General features: G+C 38.2%; 2 protein-coding genes across 2 annotated transcripts; one reads left to right on the plus strand and one right to left on the minus strand.

The window, feature by feature from the left end:
• Window positions 1-7,939: 7,939 nt before the first annotated feature.
• On the plus strand, window positions 7,940-8,887 carry LOC110195174 (olfactory receptor 51L1-like). Its single transcript, XM_020967804.2, has one exon. The coding sequence runs from the start codon at window positions 7,940-7,942 to the stop codon at window positions 8,885-8,887; it is 948 nt and encodes a 315-aa protein (XP_020823463.1).
• A 2,946-nt stretch (window positions 8,888-11,833) lies between these two features.
• On the minus strand, window positions 11,834-13,643 carry LOC110195175 (olfactory receptor 51G2-like). Its single transcript, XM_020967807.2, has one exon. It carries the CDS (start codon window positions 13,641-13,643, stop codon window positions 12,702-12,704), a length of 942 nt encoding a protein of 313 aa, XP_020823466.2. The 3' UTR covers window positions 11,834-12,701.
• Window positions 13,644-24,157: the final 10,514 nt, after the last annotated feature.

Consider the following 24,157-nt stretch of genomic DNA (forward strand, 5'->3'; position numbering starts at 1 on the left):
TTGAGGGGAAAGACAATGAGTTCCATTTTGGGGTACTTTGAGTTGAAGATATCCTTCATAACACCCAGTTCAGTCAGAGAGGAAGTTGATGAAAGGCTGGAGGTCTGCAGAAAGGTTAGAATTGGATAAATAAAATTGAAACTCAACAGCATAGAAATGATAACTAAATCCAGGTAGCTGAATCCAAGTGAAACAGTATAGAGAATAGATCCTAAGAGCCCTATGGGAGACCCATAGTTAGTGGATGCGATCTGGAGGTAGATTCAGTAAAGGAGAATGAGAAAGAGTGATCTAAAAGGTACAAGGAGAGCCAGGAGAAAGCAGCATCACAGAGGGCAGAGAGTATCAAGAACAAGAGGGTGATTGACATTGTAAAGGCTACAAAGAGGTCAGGAAGGATAAGAATTGAGAATAGGCTATTAGATTTGACAATCACTGGTAATTCTGGAGAGAGTAGTTTCTGTTGAATGATAACAGCTGAGGACAGATTATAGAGAGAAAGAAGAAAGAAAATGAATACACCTATTGCAGATAGCTTCTTTTTTAAAATAGTATTTATTTTTCCCCAATTACATGTAAAAACAATTTTCAATATTAGTTTTTAAAATTAAGTCTGAAATTATGTCCTTCCCCCACACACACCTTTTTGAGAAGGCAAACAATTTGATATAGGTTATACATGTGTAGTTATGCAAAACATATTTCCATATTAGTCACGTTGTAAAAGAAAACATAGACCAAAATTAAAACAGACAAGAAATACAAAGTGTGTGTATACACACACACACACACACACACACACACACACACACACACATATATATATACACACACACACACACACATATATATATACACACACACACACACATATACACACACACACACACACACACACACACACACACACACACATATATATACACACACATATATGTTATATAATATATGCTTCAGTCTGTATTCAGACACCATCAGTTCTTTCTTTGGGGATGGATAGCGTTTTTCATCCTAAGTCCTTCAGAGTTGTTTTGGGTCACTGTATTGCTGAGTCATTCATAGCTGATCATCTCACAATATTGCTATTACTGTATAAATTTTTTCCTGGTTCTACTAGTTTATTTCACTCTTCATCAGTTTACATAAGTCTTTCCAGGTTTTTCTGAGAGCATCTAGCTCATCATTTGTTATAGCCAACAGTATTCCAATCATAATCATATACCATACTTGTTCAGCCATTCCCTGATTGACGGGCATCCTCTCAATTTTCAATTCTTTGCCACTAGAAAACAGCTACTATAAATATTTTTATACATATAGGTCCTTTTCCTTTTTTTTAAATTTCTTTTGGGATACAGACCCAGTAGTGGTGTGGCTAGGTCAAAGAGAATTCATGGTTTTATAGCCCTTTTGGCATAGTTCCCAATTTCTCTACATAATGGTTCAATTAATTTACAACTCTACCACCAGTTGTATTAGCATCTCAATCCCCCATCCGCTCCAATGTTTGATATTTTCCTTTCCCATCCTATTAGCCAATCTAATAGTTGTGAGGCAGTACCTCAGATTGTTTTAACTTGCATTTCCCCAACCAATAATGATTTAGAACATTTTCTCATATGGCTATAGACAGCTTTGATAACTTCATCTGAAAAGTGACTTCATATTTTATCATTTTTTATTCCCATAAAATTGACTCATTTCTCTACATGTTTGAGAGACAAGAACTTTCAGAAAAACTTGCTTCAGTTTTTTTCATAGTTGTGATTGCTAACTGTATTTCCCTCCCTCCTATTTCTCCCATTAAATTCTATCTCTATGTCTTTTCATTCTGTCCCTCCTTAAAAGCGTTTAAGTGTTTTGTTTCTGAGTACTGCTTCCCCCAATTCACACTCCTTTCTATGAGAACACCCTCTTCCCTTATCCCCTTCATCTCCTACTTACCTGTAGGGTAAGATAGATTTCTATAACCAATTGAGTTTATATGTAATTCCTTCTTTGAGCCAATTCCAATGACTGTAAGGTTCAAGCATTTCCCACCACTTCTCCCATCTTCCCCTCCACTGTAATTTCATGCCTCTTTTATGTCATATAATTTACCCCCATTCTACTTCTCCCTTTCCTTTTCTCCCAGGGCATTTCTTTTTCTCACCCTTTAATTTTATTTTTTTAAGATATCATCCCATCATATTCAACTCCTACCTTTGTCCTCTGTCTAGATATACTTCTAACTGCCCTAATAATGAGAAAGTACTTACAAGTTTGGAGTACCATCTTTCCATTTGGGAATGTAAACAGTTTAACCTTATTAAATGCCTTATGATTTCCCTTTCCTGTTTACCTTTTTATGCTTCTCTTGAATCTTATATTTGTAAGTCAAATTTTCTATTCAACTCTGGTCTTTTCATCAGGAATCCTTGAAAATCCTCTATCTCATTGAACATCTACTTTTTCCCCTGAAGAATCATACTGTTTTACTGAGTAGGTGATTCTTGGTTGTGATCTTACCTCTTTTGTCCTCCAGATATCATATTCCAAGCCTTTCAATCCTTTAACGTAGAAGCTGCTAAATTTTGTGTTATTCCGACTGTGGCTCCACGTTACTTGAATTGTTTCTTTCTGGATGTTCACAATATTTTCTAATTGAACTGGGAGCTCTGAAATCTGGCTATAATATTCCTTACAGTTTTCATCTTAGGATCTCTTTTAGGAGGTTATCAGTGCATTCTTTCAATTTCTACTTTACCTTCTGGTTCTAGAATACCAGGACAATTTTCCTTGAAGATTTCTTGAAAGATGATGTGTAGGCTATTTTTTTTTTCATCATGGATTTCAGAAATCCAATAATTTTAAAATTATCTCTCCTGGATCTATTTTCCAGGTCAGTTCTTTTTCCAATGAACTATTACACATTGTCTTCCTTTTTTTTTCATTCTTTTGGTTTTACTTTATTGTTTCTTGATGTCCCATAGAGTCGTTAGCTTCTACTTGCTCAATTCTAATTTTTTTTTTTTTTTGCTTTTTGGTGAGGCAATGGGGGAATGGGGATTAAGTGACTTGCTCATGGTCACACAGGTAGTTAAGTGTCAAGTGTCTGAGGCCAGATTTGAACTCAGGTTCTCCTGACTCCAAGGCCGGAGCTGTATCTATTGTACCACCTAGCTACCCCCCCCAATTCTAATTTTTAAGGAATTATTTTCTTTAGTGAGTCTTTTCATTTTCCACTTGGTCAATTTTATTTTTTAATGTGTACTTTTCTTCAGTGAATTTTTGAGCCTTTTTCATTTTGGCCAATTTTGCTTTTTAAGGAGTTCCTCATGTGATTGTTGTACCTCTTTAACCATTTGGCCTAGTCTATTTTTTAAGGTGTTATTTTCTTCAGAAATTTTTTGTGCCTCCTTTACCAAGTTATTGACTCTTTTTTCATGATTATCTTGCATCATTCTTATTTCTCTTCCCAAGTTTTCCTCTACCTCTCTTACTTAATTTTTTTAAATCCTTTTTGAGCTCTTCCATGGCCTGACACCAATTCACATTTTTGGAGACTTTGGATGTCAGAGTTTTGACTTTGCTGTCTTCCTCTGTGTGTGTTTTGATCTTCCTTGTCACCAAGGTAACTTTCTACAATCAGAAAATTTTTTCTGTTGTTTGCTCATTTGCCCCACCTATCTCTTGACTTTTAGCTCTTAGCTAAAGTGGGGCTCTGCTTCCACGCTGGAGGGCACACTGTCCTAAGCTTCAAGGCTTTTGTGCAGGTGTTTTCAGAGATACTTCTAGGGATCTACAAATTTTCAGTTCTTCCAGGGTGGTATGATCTAAGGAGAGATGTTTTTACTACTCTCTGGAAAATGTTCTGGTCTGTGAGTTACCACAGACTTGTGGCTACAAGTTCTGGTGTGCAACTGCTCATCTTCAGTCCTGGGTCTGCCACCCAGGACTCTGACCCGGTTCTAAATATGGACAAAGCCACAGAGTCCTGCTGCCAATGCCAGCAAAGAGATCCCTATAATCTTTTTCTGACACCCTTACCTGTGGGCTGAGAACTCCAGAAGTAGAGGTTGCTGCTGCTGATTTAGTCACTTTGAAAGCCTGCACCTGGTTAGCTGGGGCTGGGGCTGCACTGGCACATCCTGCACTGTACTGCACTCCATTCTCACCCCACTGCAACAGACTTTCCTGTCAAACTTCTAAGTTGTCTTGGACTGGAAAATTGTTTCACTCCTGCCTTTTGTGGGTTCTACCATGCCAGAATTGGTTTTAGGGCATTGTCTAAATGTCTTTGGAGGGGTTTTGGAAAGAGTTCAGTTGAGTCCCTGCCTTCTCTTCACCATCTTGGCTCCACCCCCTACAGACAGGCTTCTGACGAATTTATAAAAGGAAGGAGAGATATGGGGGTGATAGTTAATGAGGATGGATTTGATCAAGTAAGGGCTTTTTTTGGGGGGAATGAGAATGGGGGAGACATGCTCATCTTTGTAGGTAATAGAGAAAGAGACAACTGATAGGGAGAGATGGAAGATAAGTGAGAGAGTGGGAATGAGAGAGTGGCCAATCTCCTACAGAAGGGAGGATGTGATGGAAAGAGTAGTTCATAGGAAGTGAGAAAATTGTGTGAAGATAATAATTTAAAATATACTTTTACCACTTTTTTTAAATTTTATTTTTAATTTAATTTTTTTTTTTTAGGCAATTAGGGTTAAGTGACTTGCCCAGAATCACACTGCTAGTAAGTGTCAAGTGTTTGATCCAAGGCCGCATTTGAACTCAGGTCCTCCTGACTTCAGGGCCGGTGCTCTCCACTGCGCCACCTAGAGGCCCTGAGAAAAACTACCAAGTGCACAGAGTTCCTAATTTTTTTTTTTTTTTTTGGTGAGGCAATGGGGTTAAATGACTTGCCCAGGGTCACACAGTTAGTAAGTATCAAGTGCCTGATTTCAGATTTGAATTCAGGTCCTCCTGACTCCAAGGCTGGAGCTCTATCCACTGCACCACGTAGCTGCCCCTACTTTTACCACTTCTAAGACTCAAGGGTTCTTAACCTTTCTTTTGCCTTGGACCCCTTTCAATCTGGTGAAACCTTATAGAACGTTTCTCAGAATGATGTTTTAAAACACATAGCAAAAAAAAATGGAAAAGTAACTAGATTTAATTGAAATCAAGTTGTCAGAATATTAAAAAAAAAGAACAAGAACCTCAGGTTAAGGGCCCCTCCAAATATTCTCCTTTCCTTCTGGTCAAAGGAGAATTCAGGAGATATTTCTATTAATTGAAGTAATAAAAGTTTTCTTTTTTCTTTTCCTATTCCTCCAAAAATTATCCTAACCATAGGAGGGAAGATTTCCATCTAGGTTGATGTGGAGCCTGGAGAGTGAGTTAGGCATTGCATGAGAATGATATGAAAAATTTTAGTATCTGACATTTTGTCAGAATTAATAGTTAAAGAAAAACTGATAAGGTTCCTTATTCAGATGGGACTAAGAGCTTTAGACTAAAGTACTGTTCTAAGATAATTTTGTGATATAGAGTATAAAGGGGGGGGGTTGTGCTCCATATTTTTCCACAACGTCAAAGGTAATTTAGCCAGCAAGCAACATGCTCTATGAGTAGTCCTAAGTACTTGAGGTAAGCTACACAATGTAACAATGAAGTGCACATGTAAGGAAAAGAAAAGCAATGACTTGGTTGGAGAGGATGGTATAGAAGCTAGTGGGGACTATGGAGAGATATGCAGAGGGGATTATTCCATCTGAACTGTATCAGAGAGAACTGAAAGAATAGATGAGTCATTACATCCCAAATAGCCAAGGAATGCTGAGGGAAAAAAAAAACAGTTTTTCAATGGTGAATGGCTTAGTTATTCTCAGTAGTATAATGATGCAAGATAAGTCCAAATGACTTATGATGAAAAATTCTATCCACCTACAGAGAAAGAACTGATTGAGTCTGAATGCATATCGAAGTAGACTTAGTTTTTTTTTTTTAACTTACTTTATTTTTCTTGTTTTGTCTATGATTTCTTTCACGACATGACTAATACGATAATATATTTTGTATGACTGTACATGTATAACCTATACCAAACTTCTTGCCTTCTCAATGAGGGAGGGATGGAAGGGAAGGAGGTAGAATATTTTGAACTCAAAATTTAAAAAAAATGTTAAAAAATTGATTTTTCATGTAATTGGGAAAAAAAGTTTAAAAAATCATCATCTTGTCCTAGTGTTGGGAGATGAATGGAAAATAAAGAAAATATAATTTCAGGGAGCCAAGCTCTTTGTATATATTATATGATTTCATTCATTCAGTAAATATTTATTAAGCCCATATTAAATGTGAGGCACTGTGATAAATGCTGGGGATACAAAAAGAGATAAAAGACAGTCCTTGTCCTCAAGATCTTACAGTCTAATGGGAGAGACAACATACAAATACATATAAGCAAAGCAAACTAAATATAGAATAAGTAGAAAATAATTAACAAAGAGAAGGCACTAGAATTAAGAGGGGTTAGAGAAAGCTTCTGTGTGTGGAATGGTTTTAGATAGGACTCAAAGGAAGCCAGGGAAGTCAACATTACTCTAGGATAGTGTGCTTTGGTCATCACAACAACAGTTTGAGGTAAATGCTACAGGTATTATAAAGATGAAAAAAACAGGCCAAGAGAGGTAATGTTACATGTTTGGGTAATGCTGTTCACACAGCTGAGAAATGTGTGAGACAAGTTGTAAACCAAGGTCTTCACTTCAAATTCTAGCAGTTTCTCTATTACATCAGCCCTCCTTGATATTCTTCAGAGGATCATGGATTTTTGGCTGGAATGCACCTCTGAGATCATCTAGTCCAATCCCCTTATGTTACAGAAGAGGAACCTGAAATCTGGGGAGGTGAATTGCCTTGTGAAAGATCAAAGAGGTGGGAAGAATCAGAGGTAGCATTTGTTTTCTGGACTCCTGAGTCTAGGTGACTCAGTGGATAGAGCACTGGACCTAGAGTCAGGAAGACTCATCTTCCTGAGTTCAAATCTAGTTGTGTAACACTGAGCAAGTCACTTAACCCTATTTGCCTCAGTTTCCTCATCTATAAAATGAACTAAAGAAGGAAATAGCAAACCATTAGTATCTTTACCAAGAAAACTCCAAATGAGGTCACAAAGGGTTGAACACAACTAAAAAGCACTGAACAACAACTCAATCTAGAGCCAATGTTCTTTCTACTATCCGATGTTCTACTTGTTATAGACGTGAAATATACAATAGGCCAATTTATGAATGATTTTGACATGTTGTTGTTGAGTCATTTCAATTGTGTCCAACTCTTAATGACCTCACTTGTGGTTTTCTTGGCAAAGGTACTGAAGTGGTTCGCCATTTCCTTCTCCAACTCATTTTACAGATGAGGAAACTGAGGCAAACTGGGTTAAGTGGTTTGCCCAGTATCACATAGCTAGTAAGTGTCTAAGGTCAGATCTGAGCTCAGATCTTTCTGACTTCTGCCCGGTGCTTTATCCACTATACCACCTAGATTCCCTATTTTGATATAATCACCTCTAACATGATGCATCCTTTCTCTTACTCTGGTTTTCTGTCATAATTCTGTAGTACAAACATCTCAAAACTTCTTTACATCCCCTTTTGGCTCTCTAAGACTTGCACTCATGTTTGGCCAAAAGAATCAGAATTCTGACCTGAGAAGTTCCAGATAATTTAAAATGACAGCCCAAATAAGATATTCTGCACATCCTAGATATGATTATTTAGTGTTTTAGAACCCCAAATTTGGGTGATTTGAGCTAATATCTAACCTAAACCCTTAAGGAGATAATTTAAGTGTACTTCAATGGATGAACATAGACAGCCACTTCTCAGCTGTTGACACTGTGATTTCTTTTTCACTCTGGCAGGTCAAGCTTTTCTTCTCATGAGGCATCCCTGGGCCCATCATGGCATCATCAAACAGCAGTGATACCACGGACCCTATCTTCCTTCTGAAGGGTTTCCCAGGGCTTGAGTCAGTGCATGTCTGGCTCTCTATCCCCTTCTGCCTTGCTTACCTAATGGCTTTTGGAGGGAATGTCACTATCTTGGCTGTCATCTGGACAGAGCCCTCTCTTCAACAGCCCATGTATTACTTCCTGTCTATTCTGGCCTTGACTGACCTGGGCATGTCACTATCCACCCTGCCTACCATACTTGGAGTTTTGTGGCAGAATACACAGGAGATCCAAGCGAGTGCCTGCTATGCCCAGCTCTTCTTCATCCATACCTTCACCTTCTTGGAGTCTTCAGTGCTGTTGGCCATGGCTTTTGATCGTTTTGTCGCCATCTGCTTCCCACTCCACTACTCCATTATCCTCACCAATGGTGTCATTGTCAAAATTGCCCTGGCTTGCTTGCTGAGGAGTATGGGGGTTGTCTTGCCCACACCCCTACTTCTACAACAGTATCATTACTGTCATGCCAATACCCTCTCTCATGCCTTTTGTCTCCACCAGGATGTACTGAAGTTGTCCTGCTCAGATGCTAGGGTTAACAGCATGTATGGGCTGTGTGTGGTTATTGTCACTCTGGGCATAGATTCAGTCTTCATCCTACTCTCCTATCTGCTGATACTTTTTGCTGTGCTGGGCATTGCATCCCATGAAGAAAGGCTTAAGGCCCTCAACACATGTGTCTCCCATGTCTGTGTCGTGCTCATTTTCTTTGTGCCTGTGATTGGTGTTTCTATGGTGCACCGCTTTGGGAGGCACTTGTCACCCACCATACACATCGTTATGGCTGATGTCTACTTACTTCTTCCACCTACACTGAACCCTGTTGTCTACAGTGTCAGGACTAAGCAGATCCGTGAAGGGATCATCCGCAAATTCAGGAAGAGGAAATTGTTTTAGGGGAAATTTTCCTCCCTCAACCCTCCTACCAACTCTCCATCTGATGGTTATGGGTTTATTAATCACTTCCCCCAGACGGATGCCAAACTATTATATTCAATGACAGACCTGTTATTGAATGTTGCTTCCCCTGCTATATGTCTTCTCACCTGGGACATCTTCCTAAAAGGATTTTATAACATAGGATATTCTTTACTGTTTCAAAAGTTTACCCAACTCTTAATATAGAATCAGAACTTTGGCACCTTGAAAATTCTAAATCCTTGCTGTCATGGTTGTTGGCTATAGACTGTACCCACTCCTCAGCCATTGGGAAGTGTCTGTCTGTGTCCTCTCTCCTTGCCCTATCCTTACTTCTTTCCACTGTCTCGTGATAGGCTCTCTGAGTTGCTGAGACAGACACTCCTACCTGGAAGTAACTTCAGCTTAGTAGATCTTTAATACCCAGCTGCTCAGCCACAGGAAAGACAGGCCAAGTGATGCTGGTAGCTCACATTCATGTAGTTTTCCAAGGTTCACCTTACATTCAATAGAGGCCTTTACATATATTATCCCTTTGGGGAATAAGCATTTATATATTGTTGACTATGTGCCAGGTACTGTGCTAGATGCCGTGTGTGTGTGTGTGTGTGTGTGACAATTGGGGTTAAGTGACTTGCCCATGGTCGCACAGTTAGTAAGTGTCATTTGTATGAGGCCAGATTTGAACTCAGTTCCTCCTGATTCCAAGGCCTAAGCTCTATCCATTGTGCCACCTAGCTGTCCAGACAATTTTTTTCTTTTTTCTTTCTCTCTCTCTCTCTCTCTCTCTCTCTCTCTCTCTCTCTCTCTCTCTCTCTCTCTCTCTCTCTCTCTCTCTCTCTTTCTTTCTTTTTTCTTTTTTTTTTTTTTAGGTAATTGGGGTTAAGTGACTTGCCCAGGGTCACACAGCTAGTAAGTGTCAAGTGTATGGTCTGAGGCTGGATTTGAATTCAGGTCATCCTGATTTCAGGGTCTGTGCTCTATCCACTGCACCACCTAACTGTACCTGTAGATGCCTTTTATAAATATTATCTCATCTGATCCTCACAACAACCCTGCTGTTATTATTCCCATTGTACAGCTGAGGACACTGAGGCAAGTAGAGGTTAATTGACTTGCCCAAGGTCATGCAGCTTTCATAGGTCACATACAGTTTCATTTGATGGTCACAACAACCATTGCCCAACCACAGTAATCACCCCAGCAGTGGTCTGGGCTTCTTGGTCCTTATCTCTTTTCTCTTCTACTTTATTTCTACATTATACAGGTTATGATTTTCACTGGTCCCCCAAATGTGACTCTATATCTATGAAACAAACTAGTGAGCCTAAAGTATATGGCCACCCTTTGGCTTTGTGCAGAATCCTGGTTTCCCATGGCCTGCCCTTTCTCACTTATGATCACTGTTCAAAACTGAAAATACTGTAAATAATTTGGATGACGGTTCACTAAATGTTTGCCTCAATCTTCCCTACATGGAGCCCATCTGTCACTTTTTTGACTATTTATGTATCTTCTCTAGGTCTATAGGTAGGTTAGAAAGAATAATAGACTTGGAATCATTAAAACAAAATTAGAGATCTCTTTTCATAATTTGTGAAAGTGGGTAAGGCACTTCATCTTTCTTAGCCTCAGTCTTCTCATTTGTAAAACAGAGACAATAACATAACATTTACTCCATCATGTTTTTGTAAAGAAATCATGGTGGAAAGTAGAGCTATTATTATGGTTATTACTTAAGATGTTTTACAATGATTTGCCATTTTATTATATAAAAGCTCTATGCTTATGTATAGGGCTCTTCTTGCCACACAGAGGAAGAAAAAATTAGAAGGAATATATAAGAAATTCTTAGAGCTCAAAACTTGGGGAAGGAAGATCTCTCAAAGCATTAGCTCATATTCCTATGGAAATGTCTAGATTAGCCCACAATGAACACATCTAGGGTAGGACCTAGAACTCAGAGTAAAAGAAATTGATGTAGGTTCTGGGATATAATCAGTTAAGGATTTTTGCCAGTAAAAGAAATAGGAATAGGACTTAGATAAAAAGATAGGGGCATTATTCCGAATAACCAGAGCAATGGCTTCTTTTATGTCTACTAATTTTGTACTTGAGAAAGGAAACTGAGTCAGTGTGAGTCAAAGAAAGATAGGACAGATATTTTATATAATATTCCCTGTCTTATACACAGTACATATTTTCCTCTTTCCTTACTTCTTTTTCACATATTTTCTTATTTACTCATTCATTCATTCTTTCTTGTTCTCACCATCATTAATTCATGTACACATAAATTCATTTTTTAAATGAACATTTTTTTTAGTACAAGGCATTATGCTGAACATGTCTTTATTGAGAGTCTGATTTTGCTATGTACAGTAGAAGGAAAAAACAAAACAAAACATATACACACATTCATGGCTCCACTGGCCTCCTGTCCAACATATATACTGTCCTAATTCTTGTCTTAGGAGAGAAAATTCATAAACGTAGTGATTGCCCCAGGACATAGATATTTTTTGTTGTTATTGTTGAGAAAATGGATGTAAAGTGCTTTGTAAACCTTAAACCACATATATGTCAGCAATTATTATTATGGTTGTTGTTCTTATATGGAATTGAGATCACATATCATTATTATTAATATAATATTTGTTTTAAATATCAAGTAGTAGTTCAAATACTGATCTGTAAATTTTAGTAAAAAAAACATATTAACCATATAGGCTTAAAGAGGAGTGAACACATACAAAGAAAATAATTTAGATCAATGTGTGACACCAAGAAACTGCAAGAAACTCTCACAAGCCAATATCTAGTCAGTCAATAAACCTTTATTAAACATTCACTACGAGTCAGTCTCTCTGTTAATCATTTAGGATACAAAGACAAATTACAAAAAAAAAAAAATTCCCTGCCCTCAAGGAGCACACAATGCAGGCAGAACATATAAACAACTAAGTACAAATAGAAAACACAAAAAGAAAGAACACAAATTATAAATTTAAATTAAAAAAATCAAGATCACTAAAATTCAGAAAATATCACTCCATACACAGCCCCTGTTTTTCTTCCTAGTACTTCACCAGATACTCAGAGGTATTGGATCTCTCCCTCCCATACAGATAAGGATGGGTAGGTTCGAGTGAGGCCATAAATGAAGGAGTACCAGAAAGCCTCTTTCAATGATCTTATTAAGAGATAAGAATAAGTTGCATGTCATCATGATGAAATTTCTGGATATGAATCAGAAGATATGGGTTGATTCTCTGCCACTTAGTGCACTATCTATTTGATCCTGGAAAAGTAATTTCAGTTCCGTGGGCCTCATTTTCTTCATATTTGAGATAAAGGAATAGGACTCAGTGACCACTAAAGTCCCTTTTAGTAGCTGATCCAGAATTCTATAATCAAGTGTTGAAGACCTCACAGTTTCAGTGGAAAGACATTCTCATTTTGAATATTCATTTTTTAGTATACTTTTTGTTGTACTTAGCTGAAATCTGCCTTTATGTCCCTTCTATATACCTTTTCCCATTTCTAAGTAAACCAAGTTTCTTCCCTCTTTTATGTGACAGGTCCAAACACAAGGACTCCTTTTTAGCTCCAGTCATCATCTGTCTCATTTCATCAAACTTCTTCTGCTTCAAGAAAACAAACAAACAAGACAATTTAGGTCCTTCATTGCCAATGCCATAAGATATGTGAAAATTCTTTGGAAAAAGATTAAAATGCTAAGTAAAGGTGAGGTATGATCATTACTATTAAGAAGAAAAGGTTTTGGGTCCCCTTATCCCTTCTGCTTCTTGAACTTCTTGAGGATGTGCAGGCGAATCTGTTTGGTCTTGACACTATATACAATAGGGTTCATTAGTGGTGGGACAAGCAGGTAGACATCAGCCATCAGCACATGGACAATTGGGGAGGCATTCTGTCCATAACGACGTATCATGGACAACCCAATCATGGGCGTGTAGAAAGTAAGCACAGCACAAATATGGGAGATACAGGTGTTGAGAGCTTTGACCCTCTCTGTCTTGGAGGCAACACTCAGTACTGTGACTACGATGAGCATGTAGGATAGCAGAAGCAGTACTGAGTCCAGTCCCATGGAGGAGATGACCACCAGAAGTCCATAGATGCTGCTGATCCTACGGCTGGACACTGTCAGCTTGATGAGATCCTGGTGTAGACAAAAGGGGTAGGAGAGAGTATTGATGGTATGAAACTGCAACCTTTTCAAAAGGAAAGGAACTGGGAAGACCAGCATCAGGGCTCTTCCAGCACTGGCTAGTCCAATCCTAATAATTACACCATTAGTAAGGATAGCTGAATAACGAAGTGGCTCCCGGATGGCTACAACACGGTCAAATGCCATGGCCAGCAACACGGCTGACTCAATGATGGAGAACACATGGATGAAGTACATTTGGACTGCACAGGCAATGAAGGAGATCTCCCGGGCATGGAACCAAAAGACGCTGAACATAGTGGGCAGAGTCACAGTAGACAGACCCAGATCTGTCAGAGCCAACATGGACAGAAAGTAGTACATGGGCTGGTGGAGTGAGGGCTCTGTCCGAATGATGAAGAGGATGGTAATGTTTCCTGCAATGGAAATGATGTAGATCAGGCAGATGGGGAGGGAGATCAAACTATACTTGGCCTCCAATCCTTGGAAGCCTGTTAAAAGGAACTGAGGATAAAGCGCAGAGTTATTGAAGACAGACATCGTACTAGCTGGAATAGATTCCTTTCCTGGAAAGAAAGATGAAGAGTCACTAGGTCCTACTGTTCTGATCTACAAATGAATATAATGGAAAAATAACACCATCATTTGCCATTATCAACATCATTACCAGTACTTTCATTTGTCATTAGTCCTATCATGTCTATATGGAAGACCTTTTACATATCCAGTATACTACTAGGCCCTGTGGGGAATGCTATTAAAGTATATGACCTGGTCTCCACCTACTAAGAGGGCCAGCTGGGGAGATAAAGTATATGCATTAAGTAATTTTCGTGGAAGAAACTCTTAGTATCCTGTTTCTCTCCTTAATGCTGAACTGCCGATGTTAGGAAAGGAAACGTGTTGGAAAGACACTTTTGTTATAGAATAGGGTGGAAAACTGTTAATCAGATATTATCAAAGGTAATTTTTATAGTGATCTTAATTGATGTAGTTATGGTAGGCCAGGCTCACAGTCCATAATTAGGCATATCTAGTGAATAGGGCTATATCAGACAGTGGAAAGAGCAGTGCATTTGGAGTTCAAGCCTGGATCTTCTATTTCATTGCTATATACTCTTGGACAAATTACTTTATCTGAAATTTAGCTTTGTCATTTCTAAAATGGGATTATTGGTCTAGATGTCCTTCTTGTTAATTACATGAATCTTCCTGAAAAGGTCTACTTTAATAAGATACTCATAGTCAGGACACTCCATTGTGGTTTGTACCTAATAGGAAGAACTCTCATTTAATCATGCAAACTCATGTAAGAGGCAAGGAAAACAAACAAATACAATACCTTTATGGATGAAAATCTCTGATTCTAGGATGTGGTCCCAATTTGTTATCTGAAATGCACTTCAAAGATCCTCCACTGATTTCTGGACCAGAACAATCACAGTTGGTCTAAATAAATACCAGCAACAGTGAAACTTACAACACTCTTCTATATTTATCTTTGGTTACTTCCCTGAATCCATAAAGGCAGTCAACTGAAAAGCAAGGTGGGTCAGTGGGTCAGAGTGCTAGACCTGGATGGGGAAGATCTAAGTTCCAATTTCACCTCAGATTCTGGGCAAGTCACTTAACTTCTCACACCTTCAATTTTCTCATCTGTAAAATGGGGGTATTAATGACAAATTAATAACCAAAACAACATTATTGTCAGGATCAAATGAGATAAAATATATAAAGCACTTTATAAAACTTAAAGTGGCTATGATGGCTATTTTTATATAGGTGGCAAAATGGATAGAGTACTGGGCCTGGAGTCATGTGTCACCCAGGGCAAGTCATTTTTGCCATGTCTGTCCCAGTTTCCTCATCTATAAAATGGGGGTAATAATGGTACCTACTTCCTAGAATTGTTATATGTATAAAATGAGGTATCATTAATAAAGTTCTTTGTAAATCTTAAAGCTCTGAATTATTATTGTTATGATTATGATTATTTCATGAACTGACAACTCTGGTTTACCTGATATTCACAACCCAGTTTTCCTGACATAGAATAACAATGCAAATATAGGTTTCTGTTTTTAAAAAAATAACCTAATCTTCAAATTGGATTGCTGTTGTTGTTGTGGTTGTTCAGTTGTTCAGTTGTGTCCAACCCTTCATGATCACCATGGAGTTTTCTTGACAAAGATTTGGGAGTGGTTTGCCATTTTGTTCTCAGTCGTCTCCGTTTTATAATTGAGGAAGCAAAAGCAAACAGAGATTAAGTAACTTGCCCATGGTAACACAGCTAGTAAGCATATAAGTAAGCTAGTAAGTGTAAGTGAGGCCAGATTTGAACTCAAGTCTTCCTAACTTCAGGCCTAGCACTGTATCCACTGATCCATCTAGCTGCCTCAAATTTAATGGACCTAAATGGGTATCAAGCCCAACCTGTGTATGAATAGGGATCCACTCTACAATATCCTTAAAAATTGGTTCTTCAGATTCTATTTGAAGTCTTCCTTTTGCTTCTGGGATCAAATAAAAATTCCTATCTGATATTTACAGACCTTCACATCTGTCTTCAAACTATCCTTTCAGACTAGTTTTATGTTACTCCCCTTCACATATAACATTATAGTTAAACTGTGAAACTTGCTGTTCTTCATGTCTGACATTTAAAGTCCTTTCTTGGCACCTTTGCACAAGCTGTTCTCCTTCTTTGAAATGTCACTCTTCCTTACCTCTGTCTCTTGGAGTGCTCATAAGCCCTCCCCTCCCCCCACAAGGCTTTTCTTCATTCCTGTCCTAGTTACTAGCTTTTCCCATCACGACCCCAGAAATGACTTTCCATTTACTTCACTTTTATTTGGCATTTGCTTATTTATGTGCATTAACAACACCACTCTCCACCCCCCAACCCCATATAAGATCCTAGACAATAGGGACTGTTTTATTTTGATTCGTTGTTGTCTTTCTTTGTATTCCACTGCTTAAAGCAGGTCCTGGGACATAGCAGGAGCTGAAAAAAAAACTATCTTATTGAATTGAAATCTTTCAATAACTGGTAATGCATTATGTGAAACAGCCTGTTCAGGTTTTGGATTGCTTTCATTAAAGCAGGAAATTAAATTTTTGAACTGCTTTAATTGTTAGCAAGTGGGTAGATGCACTGATCAGCTTAAGTTGGCAGCTTTCCTTTTCTCAGCTCTGTATTTGCCCAATCCGCTCATTCAATACTACTTAATAATGACCTATATTTCCTCTTTGCCTTACCCACTGGGTGATGGTTTAAGGTAATGTGTACTGGACACTAACGTATCATCCATTTATAATACTTTTGTATTCTCGAATTCTCTATACAAAAAGACAAACTCAATAGCACATGTTTATAAATAGCCTTGTGACTTCATATAATATAGTATCAAAATCCCGCTACATCATAAAAGAAGGGACTGGTATTTTGCTATGGCTTGACTGAAGTAGATAGCACCTGAGCTCATACTTGCACCCTGCCCTCCCCTACTATATGTATGTATTTATATGTATGTATATATGCATATGCATGTATGCACATCTATAATGTATGCATGTCTATTTAAATATATGTATATATACATACACATACAGCTATCCTTTCCACATTGCAACTTTCCCCATTATGGTTATGGGAATTTGGGGGGAGTTTTCTCGAAGCTGAAGATGACACACAAAAACCAGCAGATGACATAGAAAAAGTTGAGAAACTCAGAAATGCATAAAATATATGTATAGTATTATACAATATCAACACCCCATAAAGGAAAATGAAAAAATTCAGACTTCTTGTCTAGTATGGAGGGAGGACCAAAAAATTTTATGCGAATTTTTCAGATCTTGGGAGTACCATGGCTCTCCTAACTACTGGGATGTGGAAAAGATAACTGTGACAAATTTTTTAAAAATAACCAAATAATTTCTTTGCTTTTGTAGCTTCCACTTTGTGGACTCCCTGAGACAATGTGATGCCATGGAAAAGCACTACTACCATTATTAATTACTGCCTATGTGACCTTGGACAAGTCATAACTGCCTTGGGACTCAGTTTCTTCATCTGTAAAACTATTTTAGTGGGTTGGACTGGATGAACTCCAAAGTCTCTTGCAATAATCTATGCTTTAATCTTGTGATCTTCTGAATTAACAATCCCAGAATGTCTTCCGTTACCCAAAAATTCTGTGTATCTCCTGGTAGGTAGTTTCTCCTTAAAGACAGAACTCTTAATAATATTCACCCCTATTTTAAAATTAATTCCCTACTCTTTCAGAATTTGTGATATTTCCTACATAGGCTGAATGGATGGATGCCTTGAATTGTATATGAAATAAAAACCATCTATTAGGAAAATTAATGAAGGTTATTAAGATTATAGGATCAATTTTGAACTTATGGGGGCAATATGATGTAGTGCAAAGAACATATTGGACCTATAGGCAGCTAGGTGGTACAGGGGATAGTGCTATAGGCCTGAGGTTAGGAAGACTTGAATTTAAATCCAGCCTGAGACTCTCCTTCTTCCTTCCTTCCTTCTTTCCTTCCTTCCTTCCTTCCTTCCTTCCTTCCTTCCTTCCTTCCTTCCATTTGAAGGACTATAAGAAGACATAGATTCTGCTCCCAGCTCATCTATTAGCTAGTGTTGTGACCTTGGCCAAGTCATTTTCCTTCCCTGGGCCTTTCATTTCTTATCTGTACAGTGAGAGAATAGGTCTAGATAGAAGATGCTTAAACCTTTTTTGTATTTCATGGATTCCTTTGGCAGGCTAGTGAAATCTATAGATCCATTCTTGGAAAATGTTTTAAAATGCATAAAATAAAAATGCACAGGATTATAACCTAAATCAATTTAATTGAAATATAGTTATAGAAAGGATGGAGGTCCCTTAGTCAGTAATATGGAAATTGAGGTAAGTAGAGGATTTGAAAAGAACAATAATGTTTTGGGCATGTTGAGTTTGAAATGTATATGGGGACATCCAATTTGATATGTTCAAGAAACAGTTTGTAATGAAGGAATGGAGCTCAAGAGAAATATTAGGACTGGATAAATAGATCTGAAGATCATATACATAGTGAGATAGATTATTATCTAGATATTCACCAAACCTTCCACCACCTCCCTGAGTGAGGAAACCCAACTCATGGCATATATTGCCCCTACAGTTATTTTTTAGCCAAAGTGTTCACAGGTATTCAATTCTTCCCTGCTCCCCTCCCTAAGTGATCCAAACGACCTATTTATTCCTTTGCCTCCAGTTGTAATAATCCTTCCCAAAGCTCAAAGTCCCTCCCAAGGACTTCACACTTACCATGCCTTCCAAAAATTTTCCCCATCATCCACTCAACAAGAATTTACTAAAGTACCTACTATGTGACCGACACTGTGCTAAGCACTGAGGATACAGAGAAAAGTAGCAACATGGTCCTGATCACCAAGAGCTCACCTTCTAATTGGGGAGACAACATTCAAGTTCAAGTGGCTATGCACATAAAACACACATACATACAGTGTAAATGCAGGTAGTCTTAAGCAGAAGGAACAAGCAGTGGGGGTGTGGTGAAGCTAGAAAGACCTTCCTGCAGATGGTGGAGTTTGAGCTGAGTCTTGAACAAAGATATGGAGGCCAGGAGGCGGAGATGAGGAGAGAGCTTTCAGAGCATGGAGGAAAGCCAGTGAACCAACATGAGTCAGGAGTACTAGCAAAAAAAGTTCCTCCTGAGGTAGCTGGTGGCACACTGGATAGACACTAGGGCCTGGAGTAAAAAAGATCTGAGTTCAAATTGAGCCTCAGATACTCAATAACTATGTGACCACAGGCAAGTAACAGCCTCATTTTTCTCAGTTTCCTCAACAGTAATATGGGAATAATAATATCACCAACTTTGTTGGGTTGTTGTGAGGGTTAAATGAGATGCTATTTTTAAAAACTGCTCAGCACAGTGTCTGCCACATAGTAGGGACTGTATCCCTCCTCAAAGTATCACTATATTCTCTCCTCAAAAAATAAAAATTTTAAAAATTTTAAAAAGTATTCTCCTTATAGGGCCCTGGATCCCAGTTCAGCTCACCTTCTTTCCTCAGGTTTTTCTTCCTCTGTCAGCAGTAGACCAATCGGACTGGCAGCTCCCCAGATTCTCACTTTTATAGACATTGGTCCTGGTGGGAAAAGCAGAATGGGCAATGAATGACCTTTTAAGAGAAAAAGGCCTTGGGAGAAGAATAAGAAAGAGAAAGCAATCAAGATTCAGGTCTCTGAATGTTTATACAACTCAACAGCTCTGTAAATCTTTATCACTTATCTGTCTAGGAGGCTGAAAAAGTTCTATTTGTGACTTCAGCTTGTCACAAAGCCAACCTGCAGAGCTGGGAGAACAGTATATTCCTCTCCAGGGACTGTACTCTTCCTCCTGGCCAGCCCTTGACTTCGAGACCAGTCCCTCGGGAAGAAAGGAAATTTACACTTTCTTTTTAGGTCCCTAAGTCACATAGACTCATCCCTTAGAACAGAACCAATGACCTGTTTTCAGAAGGTTTGGAAACATGTGTGTTCTTGGAAGCTAGAAAGACAAAAGGAAGGAAACTAGGGAGAAGGAAGTAGCTCTGAAAAAAGGCAGATGAAACAACAATGAAACAACCTAAGGCTCTATAAAGAGCTGCTGAGGACAGCGAGTATTTGTGAAAAAGGAAGATATTTGATGAAATATAGTATATGGCTAGCTAGATGACACAGTGAATAAAATGCTGGGCCTGGAGTTAGGAAAACCCATCTTCCTGACCTCAGACACTTACCAGCTGTGTGACCCTGGGCAAGTCACTTAACCCTGCTTGCCTCATTTTCCTCATTTGTAAAATGAGCTGGAGAAGGAAGTGGAAAAACTGCTCCATTACCTTTGCCAAGAAAACACTCAATGGGGTCATAAAGAGTCAGACATGAATAAAAAAGTGAGTGAACAGCAACAATTATGTTATATTGTATATTTAATGTCCTCTGAGATGTAGAGGAATCTCATTCCAGTCCTTTGTGAAGAAAAATGCTTACCGTTATCAATTGTTTGCACCTTTGTCTTTGTTTTCCCTTCACTTGTCTTGGCAAGATTATGTGTATATGGATGAGAAGCAGGAAAAAAAATAAAACATCTCTATGAAATTCTGTGGACTCAAGGAGCAAAAGCTTTAGGAGTAGATAGGATTTAGGGAGGTGTTTTAGATCAGGAGCTTTGAAGCTTTTATTTTCTCAAATACCCATTTCCTCATCTGGTACAGTCAATGGATGCCTTCTTAGAATGTTTGTTACCCAACATTCATGCTTAAGGGAAATGCTAAATTTCAATTAGATATGTGTGAAAATAAGAATGTAATCCCTCCCCCCCCCACAAGTTCATGTATCCCCTGAAATCCATCCATGAATTCCTTTGGGATCCCTGAAACCCAGGTTAAGGGAACCTGGATTATATACTATTTCAAGACAAGAAAAATAATAAAGGGAAATGTGCCTGAAGAATATCATTTTCCATACTCTGTATCAAGGAACTCTGTTCTTCCATGCATTATATATAGCATCTTTGTGAAGAAATTATGTTGAAATATGAAATACTAAGTTTATTTTTATCCCTAGAACTTAACACAGTGCCTGAAACCCTTAACGAATGTTTCTAACTGACTGACCCTGGGCAAGTCATTTAACTTCTATCTGTCCCAATTTCCTGATCTCTAAAAGTGAGGATGATAATAATAGCACCACAGCATCACAGCATCACAGCTGAGTGAAGATGGGATGTGGTTATCGTGATGCTCTGTCTTGAACTGGTTCTTTGCTTAATGCAAACATTATTTTGTGCTTTTCACCTCTGGAAGAATTTTATGACTATTCTCCATGCTTCTTTCCATATGACTTTTCCTATTACATATCCATCCCCCCCAACTAGGTTAATTTTCCTGAACTTATTCCTAGTTATCTGAATTGGTTTTCTTGGTGAAATTTAATTCAGTCTCTCCATTTACTCCTTTTTTTCTTGTTTTGGACCATGTGTATTCATCACCCTGTCCTCATGCCAGTCATGCCCTCTCCCTCCAATGTTGTAATTGGATGCTGATATCTGGTATCTTAGCACTTGATCCTTAAGTTATCATTTACAGGACAGAGTTCAGACACAGAGGCTCAGCCATGAAAGTAGCTTTGAAAAGTCATTGTCTGCATGTCATTGCCTCTGATCAGAATAGTCAGTTCACCAACCAAGAAAGAGGGAGTAGGAATAAAGCTATAGTACAGAGCTGTCTTCTTTGGAAGAGATTACACACCCATCTCCTTGCATGAGACATGGTTTATCACACATCAACCGGAAGGTTATTTTTTTTCCCCTGATGTTTGACTTAAGTCCTTCCTGAGGAAAAGACCATTCTTTTCATATTCCATTTTCAGTGGAAATGGAGAAGAGTAACTCTTTTTTACTTTTACACTATCCCTTAGATTCATCCTGCTTCTCTTTGTCTTTAACCACCCTTCTATTCCCTTCTATTCCACCCTTCTGTTCTATTCTATTCTATTCTATTCTATTCTATTCTATTCTATTCTATTCTATTCTATTCTATTCTATTCTATTCTATTCTATTCCAGGCTCTCATTATGTCAACTTGGATTATTTCAGCAGCCTTCTAACTCATTTTGTTGGCTCCATTTTGCCAACATTCACCCCAGCTTCTAATCCATCCTACAAATGTTGCCAGATCAATCTTTTCTTGGAAAAATCTAGTGAGAGGGAATCCATCTACTTCCTCCTGTAGCAATCCATTCCACTTATGAAATATCTAATTGTTTGGGATTTTTGATTTCTTTTTCTTGAATCAAAATAGTCCTACAACTTCCATCCTTTTACTGTTCAGCCTTCTGGAGCCAAGCAGGAAAAAGAAGGCTAATTTCTCTTCAAAATTACAATGCTGCAGATGCTTGAAGATAATGGTTGAGGTATCTATTGCATTCCTAATATTTTTTTTTCTTATAGGAAAACATTAATCCTCCACTGATATTTGTCTTTGCATCCATCTTTTGTATGTTTTTTAAGTTGTAGTATGAATTATCTTGTATACATGTTGATCTCATTAGGTAACTTCTCTTTTGAATTCTTCATAAGAATAATTTTTAAAATTTATTTCTTTAAACCTTCTTATTCCTCACTTACCATTTTTCTGAATGCTTTGAATTTAATTTGCCAAGATATTGCCTTTGTCTCTCGCACTGATCATTTTTCTCACTTCTTTTCAATGTCTCTATCACTATGATTCAAGATTAAGTTTCTCATTTTTAGCAAGAATTGGGTCCAAAATAGCAGTCTTACTATTGTTGTTCTGATCATTCAGTGGATGAATTTATTAAAAGACATCAAGAAATAGCTAGCTGCTCTGTTTTTGGCATAAAAAAGTATTCCATTAGATATTCAAATAATTGAAAGACCCTATCACTTCAGTATCATTTCTCTATGCCAATTTTGGGATATATTGCATGAAATAATCATCTATTTCCTCTTTCTTGTCAGGGAGTCAGTAGAATGCTCCAATGATCATTTCACTTCTTGAGTCTTCCTCCATTGTTCTTCACCCAAATAGCCTCCCTACTTACATTCCTGGATTTCCTCACCTGAGTATATTTTCTTAATGTCCTATGCCAACCCACCCCTTGCCCCTTTTTTGTGTATCCTTTTCTTTTAGAATAAGATCTTCCTGAGCCATTTTAATGAGTCTATTTCCAGAAAGTCTCAGTGATATTTATAATGTCAAATTTCCCTCTCAGTGATAGAATCTATTGTTCAACTTACTTGCCATTCATATTTTGTATATTTGTTTATAATGATTGTGCACTCAATGCAACCTCTTAGGCTGAGATGCAGCAAAGTATGGATCTCTTCTATGCTGCTTATGATAATTTTGCTTAACAATTAACACCAAGAAAACACAGGTTTTCCACCAGGAAGCACCACACCATCCATATGTTGGATACAGCAAATGGAGACATTTTGAATGCTGTGGAGAAGTTCACTTACCTCATAGTATACTTTCCAGGGTTTTTCACATAGATGATGAAGTTGACACACACATTCCAGAGCTAGCTCAGTGTTTGGGAGGCCCCAAAGAAAAGTGTGGGAGAAAAGAAGTATTGGATTGACTACCACACTGAAAGTCTGCAGAGTCACTGTGCTGACCTCATTGTTGTATGCCTGTGAAACCTGGACAATATACCAGTGCCATGCCAGGAAACTGAATTGCTTCTATTTGAATTGTCTTAGGAAGATTCTGAAGATCACCTAGAAAGATCAGGTACTGCACCCTGAGGTCCTTTCTTGAGCTGAACTGCCAACTCTACTTTGGAGAGGGCAACTCTGTTGGGCTGGCCATGTTTAAATGCTAAAAGTATGTTTGCCTAAAAGACTATTTTACTGAGAACTTATGTAAGGCAAATGCTCATATGGAGATCAGAAGATAGGATACAAGAACACTCTCCCGGTCTCTCTGAAAAACGTGGGAATCAATTGTGAGACATGGGACACATTGGCACAGAATCATCTAGAGTGGAGTACCTACATCAAAGAAGGTACTGCAGTCTATGGGCAAAGCAGAATTGCAGTAACTCAAAAGAAACATGAGATGCCCAAATTTAGAAACATCTCCACTCCAAATGATCATATGGACTATTTGTGCCAGACCTGGGGGAGAGCCTTCTAAGCTCATATTGCTATGATCAGGCACAGCTGGACACCCTGTACCTTGATCTCAACATAGTGGTGTCATTTTGGTCCCCTTTGAGAACGAAGGACAATAACCAACCAACCATTTGCCTATTGGCACACAAAATCATCAATTTTATTGTTCACTCCTCTTCTGTGAATTTCTGGGCAATTCAGTTCCTATTCTTTTTTCTATACATAACAGTTCTTTGTGGTAGCTAGGTTGATGGATGTGCATATAAACAATTTTATTCCTCTCTTTTGCTTTTTTAAATAAATCTGCAAGTATTCAGGCAAGCAGAGTTTTACTAGCTCATTAG

This window comes from Phascolarctos cinereus, unplaced genomic scaffold (assembly GCF_003287225.1).
Source record: "Phascolarctos cinereus isolate Bilbo 61053 unplaced genomic scaffold, phaCin_HiC Scaffold_726;HRSCAF=1367, whole genome shotgun sequence".
Taxonomy (NCBI): Eukaryota; Metazoa; Chordata; class Mammalia; order Diprotodontia; family Phascolarctidae; genus Phascolarctos; species Phascolarctos cinereus.